Source organism: Pongo pygmaeus, chromosome 20 (genome assembly GCF_028885625.2).
Source record: "Pongo pygmaeus isolate AG05252 chromosome 20, NHGRI_mPonPyg2-v2.0_pri, whole genome shotgun sequence".
Lineage (NCBI taxonomy): Eukaryota > Metazoa > Chordata > Mammalia > Primates > Hominidae > Pongo > Pongo pygmaeus.
Window position 1 is genome coordinate 10925536 of NC_072393.2, and position 22245 is coordinate 10947780.

At 53.7% G+C, this 22245-nt stretch overlaps 1 protein-coding gene across 12 annotated transcripts in view; it reads left to right on the top strand.

Moving 5' to 3' along the window:
* The window catches only part of ILF3 (interleukin enhancer binding factor 3), a 37823-nt gene extending 19824 nt beyond the window's left edge, over positions 1–17999 (top strand). For 5 of the 12 annotated variants that reach the window (XM_054463922.2, XM_054463923.2, XM_063657807.1 and 2 more), the window contains 16 exons: positions 2786–2933; positions 4236–4327; positions 4714–4809; positions 5431–5542; positions 5961–6058; positions 6632–6743; positions 6832–6942; positions 7611–7810; positions 8172–8339; positions 8760–8897; positions 9001–9177; positions 9271–9424; positions 9552–9605; positions 12992–13354; positions 14194–14322; positions 14823–17999. In XM_054463922.2, the coding sequence (XP_054319897.1) occupies positions 2786–2933; positions 4236–4327; positions 4714–4809; positions 5431–5542; positions 5961–6058; positions 6632–6743; positions 6832–6942; positions 7611–7810; positions 8172–8339; positions 8760–8897; positions 9001–9177; positions 9271–9424; positions 9552–9605; positions 12992–13354; positions 14194–14322; positions 14823–14956 (2286 nt within the window). In that variant the 3' untranslated portion in view covers positions 14957–17999. Of the gene's footprint in view, positions 1–2785; positions 2934–4235; positions 4328–4713; positions 4810–5430; positions 5543–5960; positions 6059–6631; positions 6744–6831; positions 6943–7610; positions 7811–8171; positions 8340–8759; positions 8898–9000; positions 9178–9270; positions 9425–9551; positions 9606–10051; positions 11408–12991; positions 13355–14193; positions 14323–14822 lie in introns of those variants that run through there. The other 7 variants (XM_054463924.2, XM_063657809.1, XM_063657811.1 and 4 more) reach the window with 7 other exon arrangements.
* Positions 18000–22245: the final 4246 nt, after the last annotated feature.

A 22245-nucleotide genomic window follows, 5' to 3' on the forward strand; every position in this document is an offset into this window, starting at 1 on the left:
CCCGGGTTCAAGCGATTCTTCTGCCTCAGCCTCCTGAGTAGCTGGGATTGGAGGCATGCACCACCACGCCCAGCTAATTTCGTGTTTTTAGTAGAGATGGGGTTTCTCCATGTTTGTCAGGCTGGTCTCGAACTCCCGACCTCAGGTGATCTGCCCGCCTTGGCCTCTCAAACTGCTGGGATTATAAGCGTGAACCACTGCGCCCAGTCCATAGTAGTAATTCTTAAATTAACTTTATTCTTGTCTTTATCTAACAAGGATATTAAGTAAATTGTCATAAATGTTTCTACAGTAAAAACATTTGTGAGAAACTGTCCCTTTTTTTTTTTTTGAGATGGAGTCTCACTGTGTCACCCAGGCTGGAGTGCAGTGGCGCAATCTTGGTTCACTGCAAGCTCTGCCTCCTGGGTTCATGCCATTCTCCTGCCACAGCCTCCCGAGTAGCTGGGACTACAGGCGCCTGCCACCACGCCCAGCTAATTTTTTGTATTTTTCATAGCATCTCTGGTCTTTACCCATCAGGTGAAGTTTCATCTGTGTTAGCCAAGATGGCCTCTGTCTCCTGACTTTTTTTTTTTTTTTTTTTTAAAGGAGACAGGGTCTCTTGCTCTGTTGCCCAGGCTTGGGTACAGTGGTGCGATCACAGCTCAGTGCAGCCTCAAGCAATCCTCTGGCCTCAAGCAATCCTCCCACCTCAGCCTCCTGAGTAGCTGGGACCACAAGCATGTGCCACCATGTCTGGCTAATTTTTAAAATTTTTTGTAGATACGAGGTTTCATTATGTTGTCCTGGCTGGTTTTGAGCTCCTGGCCTTAAGCTATTTGCTTGCCTCAGCCTCCCAAAGTGCTGGGATTACAGGCATGCGCCATTGAGCCTGGCCAATAATTATTCCTTAAAGATGAAAATAATAGGTATTTTTAAAATCATTTTTAGTGGTTCTTTAAGAGGGGTGAATCACTCTCCTCCCCTGATAACATTTGGCAGTGTCTGTTGACAATGTGGTGTTGGGGTGCTGTGGTGCTGTCAGCACCTGATGGGTGAAGACCAGAGATGCTGCTGAACACCCTATCATGTGCAGAGTAGTCCCCCCAACCAAGAATTATCCAGCCCAGAAGGTCAGTTGTGCTGAGGTTGAGAAATCCTGTTTCAGATTTTTCAATGTATTTATTCTCCTCCCAACATATTTACTTAACTTCCTTCAGCTTGAATTTTCTTTCTTTCTTTTTTTTTTTTTTTGAGACTATGTCTTGCTCTGTCCCCCAGGCTGGAGTGCAGTGGCACAGTCTCAGCTCGCTGTAGCCTCTGCCTCCCTGCCTCAGCCTCCCAAGTAGCTGGGATTACAGGCGCCTGCCACCGTGCCAGGCTATTTTTGTATTTTTAGTAAAGATAGGATTTCACAATATTGGCCAGGCTGGTCTCGAACTCCTGACCTCAAGTGACCCGCCCGCCTCGGCCTCTCAAAGTGCTGGGATTACAGGTGTGAGCTACTACCCTCAGCCAAAAGCTTGAATTTTCTTTGTCAAGTTATAGAAGGTGGTATCAAGAATGAAGATAGTCGTGAGTGTCCTTGTAGATGTGCATTTGCAGCAAGTACATACTTTTAGATGCATCATAGGATACTGCACACTGGCTATTTCACTGCACACAGGTTTTATTCTACACTGGCTGCTCATTCCAGCGTGGAAGTAGCAGTGGCTGGATGCCCACTCTGCAGTGTCCACCGCTTTCTCTGCAGTGTCTGGTTGAGGCTTTCCAGTAGCCTTGTGTCGTAGTTCGTGTCATTAAGTCCATTATACAGATTAGAGTCTGTATGAGAGTGATTTATCCAAAGTTAATCACCTACTAAAGGGCAAAAGGAGGGTCTCCTCCTGGATCCTAAACTCTTGGCCGTTGGTTTTTGTTTTTTTTTGTTTTTTTTTTTTTTTTTGGAGACGGAGTCTCACTCTTGTCACCCAGGCTGAAGTGCAGTGGCGCGATCTCAGCTCACTGCAGCCTCTGCCTCCGAGGTTCAAGCGAGTCTCCTCCTTCAGTCTTCTGAGTATCTGGGACTACACGCTTCCGCTACGCCCAGCTAATTTTTGTATTTTTAGTAGGGATGGGGTTTCACCATGTTGGCCAGGTTGGTCTTGAACTCCTGACCTGACCTCAGGTGATCTGCCCACTTCAGCCTCCCAAAGTGCTGGGATTGCAGGCGTGAGCCACTGCACCTGGCCTAACGTTGCTTTTTTTTGTTTTTTTTTTGTTGTGTTTTGTTTTGTTTTTGAGACAGTCTCGCTCTATTGCCCAGGCTGGAGTGCAGTGGTGTGATCTCAGCCCACTGCAAGCCCCGCCTCCCGTGTTCATGCCATTCTCCTGCCTCAGCCTCCCGAGTAGCTGGGACTACAGGTGCCTGCCACCACGCCCAGCTAGTTTTTTGTATTTTTAGTAGAGACAGGGTTTCACCGTGTTAGCCAGGATGGTCTCGATCTCCTGACCTTGTGATCCACCCACCTCGGCCTCCCAAAGTGCTGGGATTACAGGCATGAGCCACCGTGCCCGGCCCTACCATTGCATTTTTAAGCACCGTTTGGAAATTGCTTCTTTCACTAGTTAGCCCTCTTTGGAGTACCCAAAACGTGGCCAAAGACCTGGTCAGTTAGAGAGATCCTGACATCCCAGGTGAAATCACTTCCGGGACATCATACTCAAGAAGTTGGCCTTTCTGTTGCAGGAGTAGGTGGAGCCAGATAAAATTGTTGATTGCTTTGAGGAGAAAGTGTTTTGAAAGTTGCATTTTATTTTTTAGGCTGTAACAGAAGACAAGTACGAAATACTGCAATCTGTCGACGATGCTGCGATTGTGATAAAAAACACAAAAGAGCCTCCATTGTCCTTGACCATCCACCTGACATCCCCTGTTGTCAGAGAAGAAATGGAGAAAGTATTAGCTGGAGGTAGGGAGGCCGAGACAGGCCGGCAGGACTTTGAAAATGTGGTGTTCCCTCACTATTCAAATGTGCTATTCAGTTTTAGACTGCTTTGGTATACGGTGTAGATTGACCACCTTTACTCTGAGATCACATCTCCCGTTGGCTTTGAGTACTTGGGAGTTTGACAAAACGGTCGCACTAAAAGTGAGTAGCACTTTTCATAGGGGACTGCACCATTTTCCTTTATCTTCATCCTTGAACGTTCTCAAACATGAATGTGGAAGTTGCTTTTCTATGGAGCCATTCTCTGGCTGTGGAGAAGTGTCCCTGGTGATTCCATGGTTTTAAAGATGAGACAACCAGACGGTTTCTGCATGAGCACCACGTTGGAGTTTACCAGCAGCCTGTGCTGCAGCTGAGCTGAGGGCCTCTTCATTTGTCCTCTGTCATGGCTCTTTTATCATCTAAAGTGACAGAAGCACAAAGAGCTGATACAGAGTTTTGGATAAAGTTTTAAACAGTTGTCCAGTTTTTCAAACCACATCATTGGACCTCACGCTAATAATGTGTTCACAGTCCATGGCCCGCCCCTCGCGTGCCTGTCTTCAGGCCTTATCCAAACCCCTGGTGTGCAGATGGCAGAGAAGACAAACGCTCCGCTTGGCCGCAGCATAGGCTGGCATAGCGCCCTTGTTGCTGTTTACCTTTGGTTCTCATAGCTGATTCCGACTACCAAAGCCCTTCTAGTTGATCAACGTAGGGACGCTGGACCTTTGACCAACAGGACTCTCTCTGTCAAGGGCTGGGGCTAGGGCAGTCCCGCCTGGTGGGCGGAGTTGGTCCCCTTTGCCACAGATGCCTTGGGATGGCTGTTGTGGGATGCAGAGAGGGAGTTCATTTCCTCTCCCCCGGCCTTTTTAAATTTTTTCCTATTGAACATTTTAGCATAGCTAATTTATTGGGAGAACATGGGGAGGAGGCAAGGGAAGAGGATTAGAAGATAGGCTCCACCTATCTCTCCCCTCCCTCATGAGATTATTCCTTTTAGAATAACTCCCCACTTTTGTTTTTATGTTTGTTTTATTTTTTCTTTTTCTTTCTTTTTTCTTTTTCTTTTTCTTTTTGGAGGGGGCCTCCAATTTTTACAATTTCCTCACAGGGCAGAATTCAATGTGCTCTAGTTTCTCCTTCCCTGGTCCAGGGTGGAGATGAATTCAGCTTCTGGGAAACTCAGCTGCCCTTTAGAAAGCTGCCACATCCCCTTTCCACCTGACAGAAACCCCTTGGTCAAACTGTGCCTTGTCTTCTTATTCCATCCATGAATAGAAACGCTATCAGTCAACGACCCCCCGGACGTTCTGGACAGGCAGAAATGCCTTGCTGCCTTGGCGTCCCTCCGACACGCCAAGTGGTTCCAGGTTTGCATTTTGTTCTTCTATTTGTCTTTTGGTAGAGAATTCCTAAGTTTTAACTTGGCTAATAAAGATTCCTTAACATTGACGATAGCCGTGCCGAGCTTAGCACCTGCGGCTGCGCAGGTCCTAAAGGAGTGCACCTCAACAAATTCGACCCCAAAAGAGGCTGAGACTGAGTTGGTGGGCTGCTGCTGCTGCTGCTGCTGCTTTGTGTTAAGAGTAACATTCTCTTGTACACGTAGTGACATTGCGGCTGGCCACACCCTTGGTGGTCGCCAGTGTTGACTGTTTACCCTTGGCAAAGCAGCACCGTGACACTTGTGTTGTTCATGTTGACCTGTGCCCTGGGCGGTGCCTCAGACTGAAGATCCTGTGTTTTGTTCCCCTAGGCCAGAGCCAATGGGCTGAAGTCCTGTGTCATTGTGATCCGGGTCTTGAGGGACCTGTGCACTCGCGTGCCCACCTGGGGTCCCCTCCGAGGCTGGGTAAGGCATGTTGCTGTGGCTACTGGGGGTGGTGTGTGCAGAGTCTCTTGGATATCCCAGGAACACTTGATGGTCACGGGGCAGGAGTGGTCCCTTGACGTGTGGCTGGTGTGTACTCTCCAGAGCTGCCTGTTTAGCTGCTCCTGCTTGCCACACCTGGGGTTGGGGTTAGGGCAGTGTGGGTCGGGGCCCTCTGCAGGGGTCGCACAGCTCAATCCCAGGAGGGGGCTGACCAGGAGATGGGAATGATCCCTCTGGGAAGGTTTGTAGATGCTCTCACGCAGGACCAGTTCTTGCCAGTTGCCCCCCCTTTTTTTTCAGCTTGCAGTTCAGGTGGTTTTTATATTTGTAAATAAATGGTTAGATTTTAAGTATGAGGTACTACATTATAACCTTAGCTTGGTCTCTGAGCTCACACAACCTGCAGGATGTCATGTCTGGTCCTTGAAGGCCCCTGTCCTAGGTGCCCTGGCTCAGGCTTAGCCCTGAGGATTTGACTTTACCCGACTGGATGGCTATGAGTCCCACGTGTGCCCCGACCCACTCATGCAGTGACAGCTCCCTAGTGGCGGCCGGCCCCATCATGTAGGCTCTTAGCTCACTGTCCCTCTTCCCTTTCAGCCTCTCGAGCTCCTGTGTGAGAAATCCATTGGCACGGCCAACAGACCGATGGGTGCTGGCGAGGCCCTGCGGAGAGTGCTGGAGTGCCTGGCGTCGGGCATCGTGATGCCAGGTTGGGGCCTTGTGCTTTGCAGGTTGCAGGGAAAGGACAGGGTTCCAGGCCGCCTCCTGGCGGGTACACTGACTGGGTTAGGACAGTAGCAGCCCCGTGTCCACCCCCTAGAGCTGAAGCATGTGACTACCCTCTGGCACCATCATATCCAGCCCTGACCGGGTCCGCAGCCGTCATTCAGAGGGCGGATCCGGGGCAGTGGTGACCCACTCCCACGTGACTTTCTTGCTCTGAGACACTTGTGAATTATTTCTGTCAAGGGCTGGACGCCGAGTGGGTCACCGAGCTAGGCATGTTTTCCAGAGCTGGGTGTGGATGGGGCGCGGGGGGTAACACACCTAGTTCCCTCAGCCAGCACACCTCTTCAGAGATGCTAAAAGATAATCCTCTGCATATCTTCCTTGTTTCCTGCCTTCAGATGGTTCTGGCATTTATGACCCTTGTGAAAAAGAAGCCACTGATGCTATTGGGCATCTAGACAGACAGCAACGGGAAGATATCACACAGAGTGCGCAGGTATAGTCATCGCCATTGCCAACGTGCGCCCTGACCCAGTCTGTAATCACTGGCTTCCAGTTCCATTACTGGGTATTCCCAGGGTAGCCCCTGGACTCGTAGGCTCAGGTCGGGGACTGAAGGCAAAGGGATTGTGTCTGATACAGGGCGCCCCAATCTGGGCTGCTTCTTTCCCCTGGTGCCATGCGTGGTTGTCGTCTGCCCCCTCCCTTGGCTTGCTCGAGTGCTGTTTTCAGACACTGTGAGTGGCGCTGGGAGATGTGTTTGCTGTGCGGACTGCTCCGGGGACCTTCCCCTGCAGGCCACCACATGGCTCCGTGTGGCAACCAGTCCCCAGGTTGGGGTCTCCTGTATTCCTTTGGAAGGGGGGTGGTCACAGGCTGGCCTTCCCCCACAGCAAGGCTGGGCTTGAGCAGTCAGGCTCTCCCCTGGCTGGTGGGGGACCCTTTGCTGTCGTAAGGGAGACCATTAGCAGCCCTTCAGCTCTGCCCCTCCTCAGAAGGCAGTAGTGAGTGCACACTCCATGGCCGGGAGCACAGGGCAGCTGAGTCAGAGCCTCTTCCCCTTCTCCAGCACGCACTGCGGCTCGCTGCCTTCGGCCAGCTCCATAAAGTCCTGGGCATGGACCCTCTGCCTTCCAAGATGCCCAAGAAACCAAAGAATGAAAACCCAGTGGACTACACCGGTAAGCCTGCGGCAGTTGCCTGATGGCTGGGGCTCCAGGAAGAGTCACCATCTGCATCTCCCAGCCATGCCCTGCTCTCTCCTTGCAGTTCAGATCCCACCAAGCACCACCTATGCCATTACGCCCATGAAACGCCCAATGGAGGAGGACGGGGAGGAGAAGTCGCCCAGCAAAAAGAAGAAGAAGATTCAGAAGAAAGGTACAGGCCGGGCGCGGTGGCTCACGCCTGTAATCCCAGCACTTTGGGAGGCCGAGGCGGGAGAATCGCTTGAGCTCAGGAGTTTTGAGACCACCAGCCTGGGCAACATGGCGAAACCCCGTCTCTACAAAAAATACAAAAATTAGCTGGGTGTGGTGGCGCACTTGTAGTGCCAGCTACTTGGGAGGCTGAGATGGGAGGATGGCTTGTGCCTGGGAGGCGGAGGTTGCAGTGAGCAACTGCACTCCAGCCTGGGCAACAGAGTTGAGACCTTGCTTAAAATCAGTGTTGAAAAATTTTAGAAGCTAAATAGGTAAAAAAGCAGGAAGGTGCAGACCTCCGCTAGTGCTGCTGCTTTATCCATCTGGTCCTGTGAAGGCTCACCCTGAAGCTATGGGACGCCTGCTTTTGTTTCATTTTTCTCACTTGTGATTTCTGAGTCCTTTTAACAATGATGAGGCATGATTGGGGATGTGGAAGATGAGTAGGATAGTGGTGCTACAGCTGGAGGCCACAGGAGAGGTGCAAGCTGGGCTCAGTTTGTGTGGCTGCCCCACCCACTGTGTTACACCACAGAGGCAGCCCTGGGGGTTAGGATTGGCAGAGCTCTCTCTCATGGAGACCTGCCATCGTGCTGATCCAGAGCCACCTTGCTATTCTCTCTGTAGAGGAGAAGGCAGAGCCCCCCCAAGCTATGAATGCCCTGATGCGGTTGAACCAGCTGAAGCCAGGGCTGCAGTACAAGCTGGTGTCCCAGACTGGGCCCGTCCATGCCCCCATCTTTACCATGTCTGTGGAGGTTGATGGCAATTCATTCGAGGCCTCTGGGCCCTCCAAAAAGACAGCCAAGCTACACGTGGCCGTTAAGGTAAGTGTGGCCAGCGTCACTGTCTTCTAATAGCAGAACCATGGTCTTTGTTTTGGGCCCCTTCTGAGCCATTGTCTCTCAGGGAGGGCATGTAGATCCTAAAAACACACATGGTCAGATGGCGGGTATTTGCCAAGTCACATGTGGCAAGAACGCCTTCCCACTGTGGCTGGCAGACAGAGGGGTCCCCAAACATGATTGGGGCATTAGGGCCTCCTGGGAGCAGGAGCTGAAAGGAAACAGCCCTCCTCCAGATGGCTTCCCGGGTGGGTGTCTGTAGGCCATGGGGAGGCCCTGCATGCATGGCTCCTGGGCTGAGCCCTGCTTCACTGGGACCTTGGGGGTCTTGCCACCTCTGCAGGTGTTACAGGACATGGGCTTGCCGACGGGTGCTGAAGGCAGGGACTCAAGCAAGGGGGAGGACTCGGCTGAGGAGACTGAGGCGAAGCCAGCAGTGGTGGCCCCCGCCCCAGTGGTAGAAGCTGTCTCCACCCCTAGCGCGGCCTTTCCCTCAGATGCCACTGCCGAGGTGAGCACATGGTGGGCGCTGGGAGTGACTGCCTGGACAGAGCAGGCAGTCATGTGTCCTGTCAGTGAGGTGGTTACTGGTCCTTGTTAATTTGCCCCAAAAAGTGGACCTTTCAGGCCAGAAGTCCGCACAGGAAGCTGGGTGCTGCCCTCCTAGCCATGTCGGGGAGGGCCTTGTGGATGTTGTCCCAGCATCCTAGGCTACACTGGGGTGGCCTTAGGTTGAGAACGTGCTGTTCAGAGGGGAGGCACAGGGAGGGGGCACATTGCTGGAAGGCCCTCACTAGAGTCAGTGGAGACTCTCTGGCAAGGGCTGGCAGTGTATGAAGAGCAGAGGCCCTGCCTCAGTCCTGCCGCTCTTCCCATGTGGCTGGAATGCCCATAGCTGAGTTTGTCGGTCTTCTTTTCTGTTTTCCCTGAGAACGTAAAACAGCAGGGGCCGATCCTGACAAAGCACGGCAAGAACCCAGTCATGGAGCTGAACGAGAAGAGGCGTGGGCTCAAGTACGAGCTCATCTCCGAGACTGGGGGCAGCCACGACAAGCGCTTCGTCATGGAGGTGCGCGGCCTGAAGCTACCTGCTGGGGCGGTCCCATGGGGAGGCCTGGGGTCCCCCTGCCCCTGGAGGGAGGCACTGAGTCATCTCCGTCTGCACTTTCCAGGTCGAAGTGGATGGACAGAAGTTTCAAGGTGCTGGTTCCAACAAAAAGGTGGCAAAGGCCTACGCTGCTCTTGCTGCCCTAGAAAAGCTTTTCCCTGACACCCCTCTCGCCCTTGATGCCAACAAAAAGAAGAGAGCCCCAGTACCTGTCAGAGGGGGACCAAAATTTGCTGCTAAGGTGAGCAGTGGCCCTTGAACCTCCTGGCCTGGGCATGGGTTCTTCTGCAATGTGAGCACGAAGGGAATGTCACTTCCCTGTGTTCTCTTCTAGCCACATAACCCTGGCTTCGGCATGGGAGGCCCCATGCACAACGAAGTGCCCCCACCCCCCAACCTTCGAGGGCGGGGAAGAGGCGGGAACATCCGGGGACGAGGGCGTGGGCGAGGATTTGGTGGCGCCAACCATGGAGGCTACATGAATGCCGGTAAGGGCCCTCATATTGCACGGTCCCCGCCTTCCCCACGTGCATGCTCTGAGAACAAATGTGTGAGGCTCCTGGGGTGGGCTGGAGACACTGCTGGACCCCAGTAATGCTGTCTTTCCCTTTCCAGGCGCTGGGTATGGAAGCTATGGGTACGGAGGCAACTCGGCAACAGCAGGCTACAGTAAGTGTGCGTTTCTGTCTGTCTGACCTGGGAAGCAGCCGCAGTGTAGCTTCTGGGCCTGAGTTAGCAAAGGGTGGCCAGAGCAGCCTCGAGGAGGCTGTAGAAGGGGCACACACCTTTTTGCGGTGATTAGGTCAGACGGCCCTCGACCCCCCCCCCCTCCCCGGCCCCACAGTGGGATTGATTGTGTTAACACACGAACTCGTGTAACTGCAAAGTTCCTTAAAAGTTAAAATTTTAAATTTCTCTGCTTTAAGCCATGCGAAGCACCAATCTTGTGAATACGCTTTTCCGGCCAGTGCACAGCTCTTGTCTTGAGAAGGAGCCTTCATTGGGGGGTTACAGGAGCAGAGAAATCTAAAACATGAATTTCAAATGTGGCGCTCTGTGCCCCTTTTCAAAAGAATTCTAATTTCTTCTCTCTGCTCTGTCTCCCCCTTTTGTAGGTGACTTTTTCACAGACTGCTACGGCTATCATGATTTTGGGTCTTCCTAGAGCGTCTAAAAGTATTGCACACAAAATCAACTTTTTACTCCAATTTCCTCCAACTCCAAAACCCAAAGTGTCCGTGCTGTGTCCCTGTGCTTCACTGGGTTTCTCAACCGTGGCTTTTCACCGCAGCTTGTCTGAAACTCTTAGCCTGCAGAATTTAAGACAATGGCAGTTTTTGTCGTGATTTGCCTTTGAACTTGGTCCTATTGAAGTTCACAATAAGTGGAAAACAATTTTTTCAGAGAATGTATTTTTGTGCAGAATTGCACAGAATTCTAGAGACAGCGTTGTTCGGCATCAAGGCAAAAGCCCACCTTTGCTTTTTATGGAAAGCATTACTTTATTTAAAGAGACAGACAATGACGCATTTTAATCTACCTTTGTCTTAATTTACAGCAGGTTTTGTATGAATTTTTAACCTTTTAACAAACTCCCAAATCTGGTTGATGCCTTTGACAGTGACGAAAACGATTTCACCACATCTGAATCCAGAGAAACCGGCTTTTTTTCTTATTACGAGCATGTTAAAACGTTGGGAACATGTGGGGAATTGTATATTGCGCTGAATTAACTTCTCCCGCCTCTTGTAATGCTCTGGTGGGTTCTTGTTTGGGAATGCGATATTTTGTGGCTGGTTTAGCTAGAGAGTGAACTCTCAAAGGTATCAAAACTGTGCTTCCATTATTAGTGCAAGAAACAGACAGGCTTTAAGGGGTAGATGACGTGAAATTTTGCAAGTCTTAATTACAGCTGCAGATGCATGGGATTCTGGATTTTTTTGTTGCTTTTTAGTTTAATGGGACTTTAAAAGTAATTGAGGAGGAAGAACCGTGATGTTCCCTGCTTCTCCAGTAAAGGACTGGCTTTTGCTTGGGCAGCGGTGGTGCTGCTGGGTGTGCAGCTGCCACAGACTCCAAAGGCATAGAAGTTTCTGTCTGTGCAAACACACGGAGTCATTCTGGCTCTTTACTGAGGCCCCTGTTTTCTGGCAGGTGCCCTCCTTGGAAACTGGTTTTGGCTCTGATCAGCGGTTCTTTTTGCAGCAAAGCCTGCATCTGTGTTGACTTGCAAGATTTTGCGTTTATTCAGGCAAAAACTGGTCAAAATGGTTACTACATGATTTGTTCCCAGAGGTTTGAAACATTCAGTGAAACTTTTTAAAACTTTGATTGCATGATGTATTTTTTTTTTAGAAAGTTATTGTTTGAGAATAATGTCTTTTTATACCAGGAAAATAGTTATCCTGAATGACGTTGAAAACTCCCCCTCCCCTTTATTTTTTTTTAATCAATACATGTGAAAGTAACAAGCCCTCGGCCCTTGCGTCTTCATTCATTCCCGGCTTCAGGCGGGGCGAGGTGGTGTGCTCAGTGCAGGACACTGGGGAAGCTGGGGCTGTGGGGCTGTGGGGTGTGGGTCCTGGTGGGGGGGGTTCTGAAGATCCCATCCTCCCAGTCTCCTCGCTGAGCTGCCGCATGTTCGCTTTCTGGCATTGTGGGACACATCCTCCCACTTGGTGTCTTGGCTTTGTGATGGCGGGCGAGGGAGGAGGCGTGCCTGAAGAACACAAACTGAAGGTTGCAGATAGTTCTGTCCACGTTGTCATGCAGGCAGCCCACCACACCAGCGTGGGGTACACATCTCCAGTGGGTGGAGGCACATGAGGACTCCCAGTTACCCTACCCAGGAGGCGGTGGGCCCTTAGTGTCCTCAATCTGGGAAGGAAGGACAGGCAGCGTGGGAGCCTCCCCTTCCCTCCCACCCACCCTGGGCCTGGAGGTCTGAGCAGCCTGACTGGGCAAAGGTGGCTGCATTCACAAGCCGACCCACTCTGAGAGCCCAGGAACTCAGCTGCGCCTGCTGAGTGCTTGGGCGTTGGCCAGCTTGGCTGGAGAGCCACCACCATGACCCAGCCTCCCGCCTCACCCACCCTCTGAGCCTTCCCACACCCACTGTGGAGACTCCCTGTGTGGGGCTCCCTTGCAAGGCTTGGGGTGCAGCATTCCCTCAGCCAGTGCCGTCCCCTTTGATCCACTCGAGCCTCTGGCAGGGCCGTGTATTGACAAACCTAGTGACCAGAAGTGGGGTCTCGCTGCTGCATTTTCAGCTTGCAGCTGAGAATGTAGTGGCTGCATTGCACACTCTCAGCCCTGCTGCTCAGCCTCACCTGCACCCAGCAGCTGTGCTGGGGACAAGGAAGGGGCTTCGGGAGTCATTAGGGCTGTAGGTCTAGGCCTCACCCGGCTTTCCTGCCCCAGCTGTGGCCAGTGCCCTCCGCCAGCCAGGCTGGGGCTTGCTCACATCCTGAGTCACATGCTTGCATGAGTATCGCAAGGGAGGTGCCTGCATCATTGACTGAGTCTTAATTTGTCTTCCAAGAACCAAACCAGCTCAGACCAGTCTGAGTCTTCTCAGGATGATGACGGTCCAGGGGCCTCTTTAAACAGCATCTTTTAGGGGCCTCCAGGCCTGTGCCTGTGGAGCCTGTTCCCAGCATAGCAGGGAGGAGGGGGGTGGCCGCTGCTTCTCTGGGGCTTTGCTTTTCCTGTCACCATTGGGGATCTCTGGGTAGCCGTCAGCTAGCTGTGAATGTCGTCCCGCGCTCGGAGTCCATCTCATTGTAATGTTGACATCCGCTGCAAAAGCTGCTGGCGCGTGCTGCTTGGCAAAGCCCCATTGTTGTCATCAGCTGCTGGGTGAGTGGAGCTGAAGGCTGGGCCAGCCCAAACAGCTGTGCTAAGGACCGGAGCCACTGCTCCTCTCCCTCCTTGTCCTGCTGCCTCTGACCCGGGCTTGTGGGTCAGCCTTCAGGGCCTATGGCTGCCGCCTGCCCTTCCCTCCCTTCCCCCTGCCCTTTCCCGTCCTCCGCCTGACCCACTGCCTCCCTGTTTAGGTCAGTTCTACAGCAACGGAGGGCATTCTGGGAATGCCGGTGGCGGTGGCGGCGGGGGCGGTGGTGGCTCCTCCGGCTATGGCTCCTACTACCAAGGTGACAACTACAACTCACCGGTGCCCCCAAAACACGCTGGGAAGAAGCAGCCGCACGGGGGCCAGCAGAAGCCCTCCTACGGCTCGGGCTACCAGTCCCACCAGGGCCAGCAGCAGTCCTACAACCAGAGCCCGTACAGCAACTATGGCCCTCCACAGGGCAAGCAGAAAGGCTATAACCATGGACAAGGCAGCTACTCCTACTCGAACTCCTACAACTCTCCCGGGGGCGGGGGCGGATCCGACTACAACTACGAGAGCAAATTCAGTGAGTTGGCTTCCAGAGCCCCTCGGCCGGGCCAGGGTCCAGGCCCCAGCAGTGCAGCCCACGGAGTGGCAGAAGCTCGGCACTGCCCGGACCTCTGGCTGAGGGCCTTAGGAGGAGAACAAGTGGTGCTGGCTGCGGGCGGGTGCTAGGAAGGTGGGGCATGGGGCCTCATGGTGCCGTCTCCGCCACTCTCTCTGGTGTGTTCTCCGAAGGCAGGGTAGCTGAGGCCTCTGTCTCGAGGCCTTGGCTGTGGGTGAGGCTGCAAGGTGACTTCCTGGGACTTGCTCTAGAGTTTTGCATCCAGCCCCTGCAAGAGCCTGACCTCTTCGCCACCGCCTTTCCGCTTCCTCATGCGCAGACCCAGCAGGCCCGGGCTGCATTAGTGACCCAGTGGGGCTGAGTAGGTGTGTCCTTGGGACCCAGCAGCTGTCAGCAGCAGGCCAGGGACTTGACAGAGGCTGTGCTGGTGGGTCAGAAGGGGGTGCTGTGTGTCTGGTGCTGCTGGCTGAGGAGAGGCGGCTGCTGGGGTCTCGAGCACTTCCTCAGCTGCTGCTGGGAAGTTTGGGCTGCGGGAGCAGATGGGAAGGCACCCCAGAGCAGGGCTTTGGAGCTTGGCGACCAGCCCAGCCCAGGGCCAGGTGACCCTGCAGGGCTGCAGCTGGACCCTGGTACTTACCTGATGGGCTGATGTGCGACATTGAAGCAGGCAGGGAGAAGAGTTAGAGGCCCAGGGTCTGGGCCAGGGGCCGGCCGCGTCTGAGGCACACCACAAGGCCCCTGGGCCGCCCAAGGTGTGTCTTTCCTGGGGCCCCTTAACCATCCTGTCTTCTCTCCCCCAGACTACAGTGGTAGTGGAGGCCGAAGCGGCGGGAACAGCTACGGCTCAGGCGGGGCATCCTACAACCCAGGGTCACACGGGGGCTACGGCGGAGGTTCTGGGGGCGGCTCCTCATACCAAGGCAAACAAGGTGGGCCTGGAGCCCCTGGTGGCACAGCATGGGGGGCCTGGCAGCTGCTGTGAAGCGGGATATGGACCTGGTGGGAGCAGACAGCAGCATGGGCAGGGCTGCAGTGGCAGGTGGGCCCTGTGAGAACACGCACTCGGGTGCACTGGCAGCTGCTAAGGCTTTCAGGAGCAGCTGGAGAGGCAGCAGTGTCCCCACGCTTAACCCCTGGTACCTGTGTGAAATGTGGGTGACACCAAGGCCAAACAGCTGTTCCCCCGGTTCTGGCCAGTAGCTCAGCCTTGGGCTCAGGTAGCTTCTCCCAGAAACGAGGGTCACAGTGGTCCCACCTCTCAGAGTCTTGGTGCCAGCCTCATCCAGTGACGTGTGGTAGGCAGGCAGAGCCGCACAGGAGCCCACAAGTCTTGCCCACCTGCATCCTGGCCGAGGCTTGGGTGTGGGCTGCCTAACCTGAGCCCTGCTGGTTGGGCCCCTCGGCTCTAACCCACCACTCTCTCTCCTAGGAGGCTACTCACAGTCGAACTACAACTCCCCGGGGTCCGGCCAGAACTACAGTGGCCCTCCCAGCTCCTACCAGTCCTCACAAGGCGGCTATGGCAGAAACGCAGACCACAGCATGAACTACCAGTACAGATAAGCCCCCACGGGGCGGAGAGTTCTACCTTCTGCACTTACTCCCCATCAGAAGATCGAGTTTTATGCATCACAGTTAACATGTCAGCTGGCCCTCCAGGCCCCCGCCCCCACCCCGTCCACGTTGCTGTGTCGTGAGGTGCAGCGGGTCACCCTGTGGCCCGTCCTGTGACCCATATTTAGCCGTGTTTGGGACTCCGTGTCTTCAATGGTTTGTTAGTTACCATTACAGCTTTGTCTGGGTAGAGTTTTTGAGTTCCTGCAGTTCAGTATCCCTCTGTCTATTCACACTTCGTGTTAGTGGTAACTCAGTTTGTCTTTAAATAGTTACGGAAGGGATACGTCATTTGTTAATGCTTTTGTGAAGTGAGTTAAACGAGCTTTGTGTATTTTAATGCTTTAGTGTTTCAGTTTTATAAGTGAAGATTTTATTTTAAAAACCAGTGGGAAAGAGTGGGGGGTTTCTTTTTATGTCTGGGTCATTCAGGCAGTACATCTGAATTAAGCTGAATGTAGACAAATAAAGAAAAACAAAACTGCGCCCGTCTTAGGCCTGGGTGTCTGACCCACCAGCAGTGCAATGGGCAGGTTTCCCCGCTCTATTCCTGCTCTTGGGAAAGCAGGGTGGGCCATCAGGATGGTCCCTGGTCCTTAGAGAGGGTCCAGTTCCAGGCTTCTAGACATTTTACTCATGCTCAGCGAAGGCTGGTTCCTGGTCCCCTGGGCTGTGTAGACCCAGTGTCCCACCAGGCTCCAGGCTCCCACCGTCTAGAGGGGCTTACAGTGCCCATTCTGGTCTTGGGGAATCCACCACAAAATAGGCAGGCTTTTTCTGCTCCCTGATTCTGGTGTAGTTCTAAGTACAGCAGTGATGTCCTCTGTAGGGACGTGCCTGTGGTGGAACACATAACCCAGTTACAAAAGAAAGGGCAGGTGAGGCCTGGGTAACCCCAGCCACGGACCGTCAGTGGCTGGAGGGAGCTTCGTGTCTGTGCTGGAGCTGCAGCCTGCTCGCCATCTGGAGGCTCAGTGGAGTGGGGAGTTGGGGTTCTCACACCAGCAGATTTCCCTAGAGCGTGATTCTCCCATCTGAGGCAATCTCGCCTCCCAGGGGAAATTTTGCAATGTTTGGAGGGTGTTGTCACAGCTAGTAGCGGGTACTCTGGGATCTAGTGGATAGATGCCAAGGATGCTGTCAAGCATACTATGCTGCCCAGAACAGTGGCCCATAGCAGGGACCTGCCCTATCAAAATATCAGGAGTATGGAGGTGGAGACCCCACGCTAGAGCAGCCCTTCTCAGCTCCACCCTGCCTGGGGAGGGAGGAGGAGCTCTGGTTTCAGGACAGTGCTGGGATTGCCTTTCCCCAGGATCTGTGTTGGCCATCCGGGAAGAACTTGTACTGGTCAAGCCTGGGACCACACGTCTGCAGAGATCCTGCTCTGCTGGCCCGAGCCCCAGGCCTTGGCCTCCTGTGCTTGGGTAACCATGGCCACTGGGAAGAGTGAGAACCATTTTTGACTTTCTTGGAGAGGTGAAAGAACAAGTTGTGTGCTAGAAAACCTTTGAGGAATTCTTATTTGTGTTAGAGCAGAGGAGGTCCCAGATAACCAAGCGGCCCCTCCCAGGAAAGGCTGGGAGAAGAGGTGGCCTGGAGTACCCCGAGATTCCAGCAGCACACACAGTGGAGGGATGAGGATGGATGGGTCCTACCCCTGATTTTGATGGGATGTGTTCATGTCCTCTCTCCTCTCCTGGACACATTAAGGGGTTGGGACAAGAAGAGACTCCTGTGAGATCAGCAGACCTTGTGTTTAAGGAGAGAATACCAGCCTGCAACACTCATGGAGAGGGACACTTCCTGGCCCCACCTGCTAAATACCTCCAAACTCTGGGCAGGCACCTGCGTTCGGAACACAGGACTTTCCTTACAGTTTCCCGATCAGTGACCACCACGTTCAAGTTTCTGAATGCAGACCCACCACGAGGGATGGATTCCACCCACCCGCCCTGCTGCAGATCCGCAGCACAGCACCCTTGGAGCCCTCACTCCGCTCACGGGCCTCACCATTGCTGATGATGCCGTCATGCCGCTGGCTTAAGACAGTGTCCCAGCTACAGCAGGACGACACCGGGTTCAGGAATATGTGGCTATCACCTTGAGCACTGACAGTGGCCTTCTGGGCTAGTTGCCTTCCAAACGCAGGTAGCCGACCTGCAGGAGGGCCTACAAACGGGCCTAGCAAGAGCTGGGCAACAGCTGGCTTGTGAAATGAGACACCTCGACCAATATGCTTTGGGTGGACGGTGTCCTACATGTTCAGTGGAGGCCACCAGGAGCATCCATGAGTGGGGAAGGGGTCCACACCCTTACCTGGCGAGTTGATACAATGGGGTGCTTGGTGGATGGGCCATGGAGGTCTGTGAGCGGGAACTGGGCACACGCCATCCCAGAGGGCTCAGGATGCCCCAGGAAGGAAAGAAGGGCAACAGACTACATGATTGGACATGTGTGGTTGACTGGGATGAAGTTGGAGGGAGGGGTGAGGCCTTGCAGGGGATTGGTACTGATCCCAGGGAGGAAGTGTTGGGGCTTGATGAACTAGGATGAAAGTAGGCCTCTGAGCCGTAACAAGGGTCACATCCAGGATTTCCGCCACTCTGAATTTAGTAGAGCTAGTAGGCCCCGGTTGTCACTCTGGGCAGGGATGCCATCAGCCTTGAGGGTCGCCACCCACCTGTGTGTTGCCGTCTGTCCTGGCAGGGAAACATACACCCCTTGTCTCACCACCAACCCTGCTTGTGTAGTCAGCAGGTCTGGCCCTGCCCCAAGGACTCACTGCATGTACCCGGACCCCTAGGCCTGGCCTTTGCAGCATAGGTGGGAGCTTCTGGATTCCATCTGCACCTGTGAGCCCCATGCTGGCTGTGCACTGCGTGGGCCTGAGACCGCTGGATGCAATGTTGGGCAACAACTCAGCCAGCCTGATGGCAGCCTCAGAGGCTCACTCTAACCCATCCCAGAATAAATGGAGACTTCATGTGTTCATTGTTTCATTCACTCAACATGCGTTCGTTCATTTTTTAAGAGAGACAGGATATTGCTGTCATCCAAGTTGAGGTGCAGTGGTATCGTCATAGCTCACTGCAGTCTTGAACCCCTGAGAGCTCAGGCGATCCTCCTGCCACAGCCTCTGGAGTAGCTGGGACTACAGGGCTGTGCCTCCATGACTGACTAATTTTCTTGTAGAGGTGGGTCACCCAGCCTAGTCTCGAACTCCTGGCCTTAAGCAACTCAGCTTCCCTATAGTGGCTGGGATGACAGGCAGCACCACTGTGCCCTGCTGTCATGTTTATTATTGCCTGGTGATTACATGTCAAGTCTGGTGCTGGTTGCTGAGAACGCAGTGGTGAATCTGCTCCCAACCCACATGGAGCTTCCAGGCACAAAGAGGGCTGTGTCACAGTAGGACAGGGAGTGCCTGTCAAGGCTTTCCCCTCAGGTGAGAAAGGATGGGTGAGTTGGACCCAAGAGTGTTAGGAAGGGAAGGGGAGGCCAGGCAGAGGGAATAGCTTGAGCAAAAATTCAGCTGGGGGATGAGGATGGGCTTCAAGAAGTTGAAGTCAGGTGGGTAGAGCATTTTGGATGCAAAACAAAGGAATGCTGGGAAATGAGGCTGGAGGTCAGTGGGATCTTGAGGGCTCCCAAGTGGAGTGCCAGGCACAGGAGTTTTTGCCTTCTTTCTAAGGACAGTGGGGAGCAATGGATGGATTCTGACCTGGGAAGACTTCAGGCCCATTCAGGCTCCCAAGAGTATTTATTTATTTATTTTACTTACTTAGAGACGGAGTTTCGCTCCTGTTGCCTAGGTTGGAGTGCAATGGCGCGATCTCTGCTAACCACAACTTCCATCTCCCAGGTTCAGGCGAGTCTCCTGCCTCAGCTTCCTGAGTTAGCTGGGATTACAGGCATGTGCCACCACGCCTGGCTAATTTTGTATTTTTAGTAGAGACAAGTTTTCTCCATGTTAGGCTGGTCTCGAACTCCCGACCTCAGGTGATCCACCTGCCTCAGCCTCCCAAAGTGCTGGGATGACAGGTGTGAGCCACCGCACCTGGCTACTTTTTAAGATGGAGTCTTGCTCTGTCTCCAGGCTGGAGTGCAGTGGAGCAATCTTGGCTCACTGCAACTTCCGCCTCCCAGGTTGAAGCGATTCTCCTGCCTCAGCCTCCCGAGAAGCGGTAACTACAGGTGTGTGCCACCATGCCCAGCTAACTTTTGTTTGAGACAGAGTCTTGCCCTGTCACCCAGGCTGGAGTGCAGTGGCATGATCTCCGCTTACTGCAACCTCCGCTTCCTGGGTTCAAGTGATTGTCCTGACTCAGCCTCCCTAGTAGCTGGGATTACAGGTGTGCACCACCATGTCTGGCTTTTTTTTTTTTTTTTTTTTTTTGAGACGGAGTATCACTCTGTCACCCAGACTGGAGTGCAGTGATGTGATATCCGCTCACTGCAAGCTCTGTCTCCTGGGTTCACACCATTCTCCTGCCTCAGCCTCCCGATTAGCTGGGACTACAGGTGCCCATCACCACGTCTGGCTAATTTTTTGTATTTTTAGTAGAGACGGGGTTTCACGTGTTAGCCAGGATGGTCTTGATCTCCTGACCTCGTGATCCACCTGCCTCGGCCTCCCAAAGTGCTGGGATTACAGGCGTGAGCCACACAGCGCCTGGCCTACAGTTTTTTGTTTTGTTTTGTTTTGTTTTGTTTTTGAGACAGCCTGTTGCCCAGGCTGGAGTGCAGTGGAGTGATCTCGGCCCACTGCAAACTCCGCATCCTGGGTTCAAGCTATTCTCCTGCCTCATCCTACCGAGTAGCTGAGATTACAGGTGCCTGCCATTATGCCTGGCTAATTTTTGGATTTTCAGTTGAGACGGGGTTTCACCATGTTGGCCAGGCTGGTCTTGAACTCCTGACCTTGTGATTCGCCTGCCTCAGCCTCCCAAATTGCTGGAATTGCAGGCATGAGCCACCGCGCCCAGCTGAAACTTTTTTAGACAGGGTCTCGGTCTGGTGTGCAGTGGTGCCATCATGGCTCATTCATCCTCCTGAGTATCTAGGACTACAGGCCACACTGCCTGGCTAATGTTTGTTTTTCTCCATAGAGGCAGGGTCTCAGGTTGGTGTCCAATTCCTGGCCTCAAGCCATCCTCTCTTCGGCCTCAGAAACTGTTGGAATTAACCGTTGTGAGCCACCGCGCCTCAGTACGGTTCTTTTGGTTGCTTAGCTGAGTAGGTGTGTGGGAGAGGTGAGAATGGGGCCTCTGGAGACGACAAGAGGCTTGACTTCTGGAACATCAGAGCTGAGGTTTACAGTGATTTTTGCGGCTGAGTCCACTGGTCTTGATAAGGGAAGGGTTCCCAGACTCAAGAGGGTTAAAAACGATATGTCAAAGAAAAGGGGGCCCGTCCTTCTCATTCTCAGGGAGACCAGCGTTCTCCACGCAGTAGCCAAGAAGTCCATGAACTCCCAGGTCTTGGGCCAGTCCTTTGGCTTCTCAACAGATCTGGCGCCTAAGGTCATCTTGCTTGGCAACAGGGCAGTAGGTGGGTGGCAATGTCACAGAGGGACAGTCCCCATACGTCCGATGAATAAACTGGAGAAATCCTCCAGGCTATCGAGACGACCACCCGAACTCAGGGCTCCAAGGACCCTTATTTCAGCAAAACCTCTAACTCTCGTCTCCTGAATGTTCTGTATTCCTCAGTCAGTGCTCACAAGTCCGTATCCTGGACCCAGGACCTCAGCACACGCTCCCTAAGGCCAACCATATAGTCCCCTGTTTGGGGGCTCCCCTGAGCAGTCGCGGGCGATCCCAGAGAAGGCAAGTTTCGGGATCTGACAGCCCCAGTCACGACCCTGGGATGCTGCGCAAGCCTCCATGTGAAGAGCGCGGAAACCGCCCCAGGCCTAGCCGCTGCAAACCACCGCTTCCAAACTTCCCGCCGGTCTCTAGGCTCCGGGTACACCCCCGCCCCTTCCTTCCTTTGCGCAATCAACAAGCTCCAACTCTAGATGGGATTTCGCAGGCCCCGCCCTGTGTATAAACTCTCTTCGTCCTGGAGTTGTCAACAAACTTTTTTTTTTTGGCTTTTTTCCTTGGAGACGGAGTCTCGCTGTCGCCCAGGCTGGAGTGCAGGGGCGCGATCTCCGCTCACTCACTGCAACCTCCGACTCCCTGGTTCAAACAATTCTCCTGCCTCAGCCTCCTGAGTAGCTGGGATTACAGGCAAGCGCCACCACTCTCGGCAACACACTCTTCTAATTGGCCGGACTCGCAGGCCCCGCCCCCACAGAATGTGTCACGGCGAGGAGCGCGCCGCTCCTCATAGGGCGCTTGCGCAGGCTCCGCCCCCTGAGCGGCCGCTTTCCTGGTCTCCAGGCAACGGGTACGGCGCTGTCCACTGTGCTGAAGCCGCACACCAAGCGCCGCCTCTAGCGGCAGGCTCACGGCGCCCCCAGCTCTCCTAAGTGGGCAGTGCCAACACCCTAAAGCAGGGACCACCAAGCCTCCGTTGCGCCCTATCCCCAGTTTATCTGGGTGATAGGTAGTGCCCACTTCCCTCCACGTTGGCTGAGAAAGCCCTACCGTCCCATCCAGCTCAGAGGAAAGCCCAAGGCTTCTCACGATTTCATGCCGTCACCTCCACACCCTCATCCGCTCACCTCCAGCCACACTGACCTCCGCGCTCACAATAGACAATCCAGACACATTCCCACCTCCAGGCCTTTGCTCTTAACTGTTCACGAGGCCTGGAATGCTCTCTCCGATTCGGCATGACTCCTCCATCCTCCTTTCAGGCTCAAATCCCACCTTCTCAGTGAGCCCAGCCCTGACTATCCTGTCCTACTGAACACATTGACCTCTCTATATATGTATGTATGTATATAATTTTATTTTTAGTTTTTTCGAGACAGGGTCTTGCTCTGTCGCCCAGGCTGGAGTGCAGTGGTGCGATCGTAGCTCACTGCAGTCTCCACCTCCTGGGCTCGAGCTATCCTCCTGCCTCAGCCTCCCGAGTAGCTGGGACTACAGGTGTGCAGCACTGCGCCCGTATAATTTTTGTATTTTTAGTACAGATGGGGTTTTCGCTGTGTTGTCCAGGCTGGTCTCCAACTCCTGGGCTCAAGCGATCTACTTGCCTCAGCCTCCCAAAGTGCTGGAATTACAGGCGTGAGCCACTGCGTCCGGACTAGAATATATCTGTTTAAGCGGGTGCATTAAGCCTCT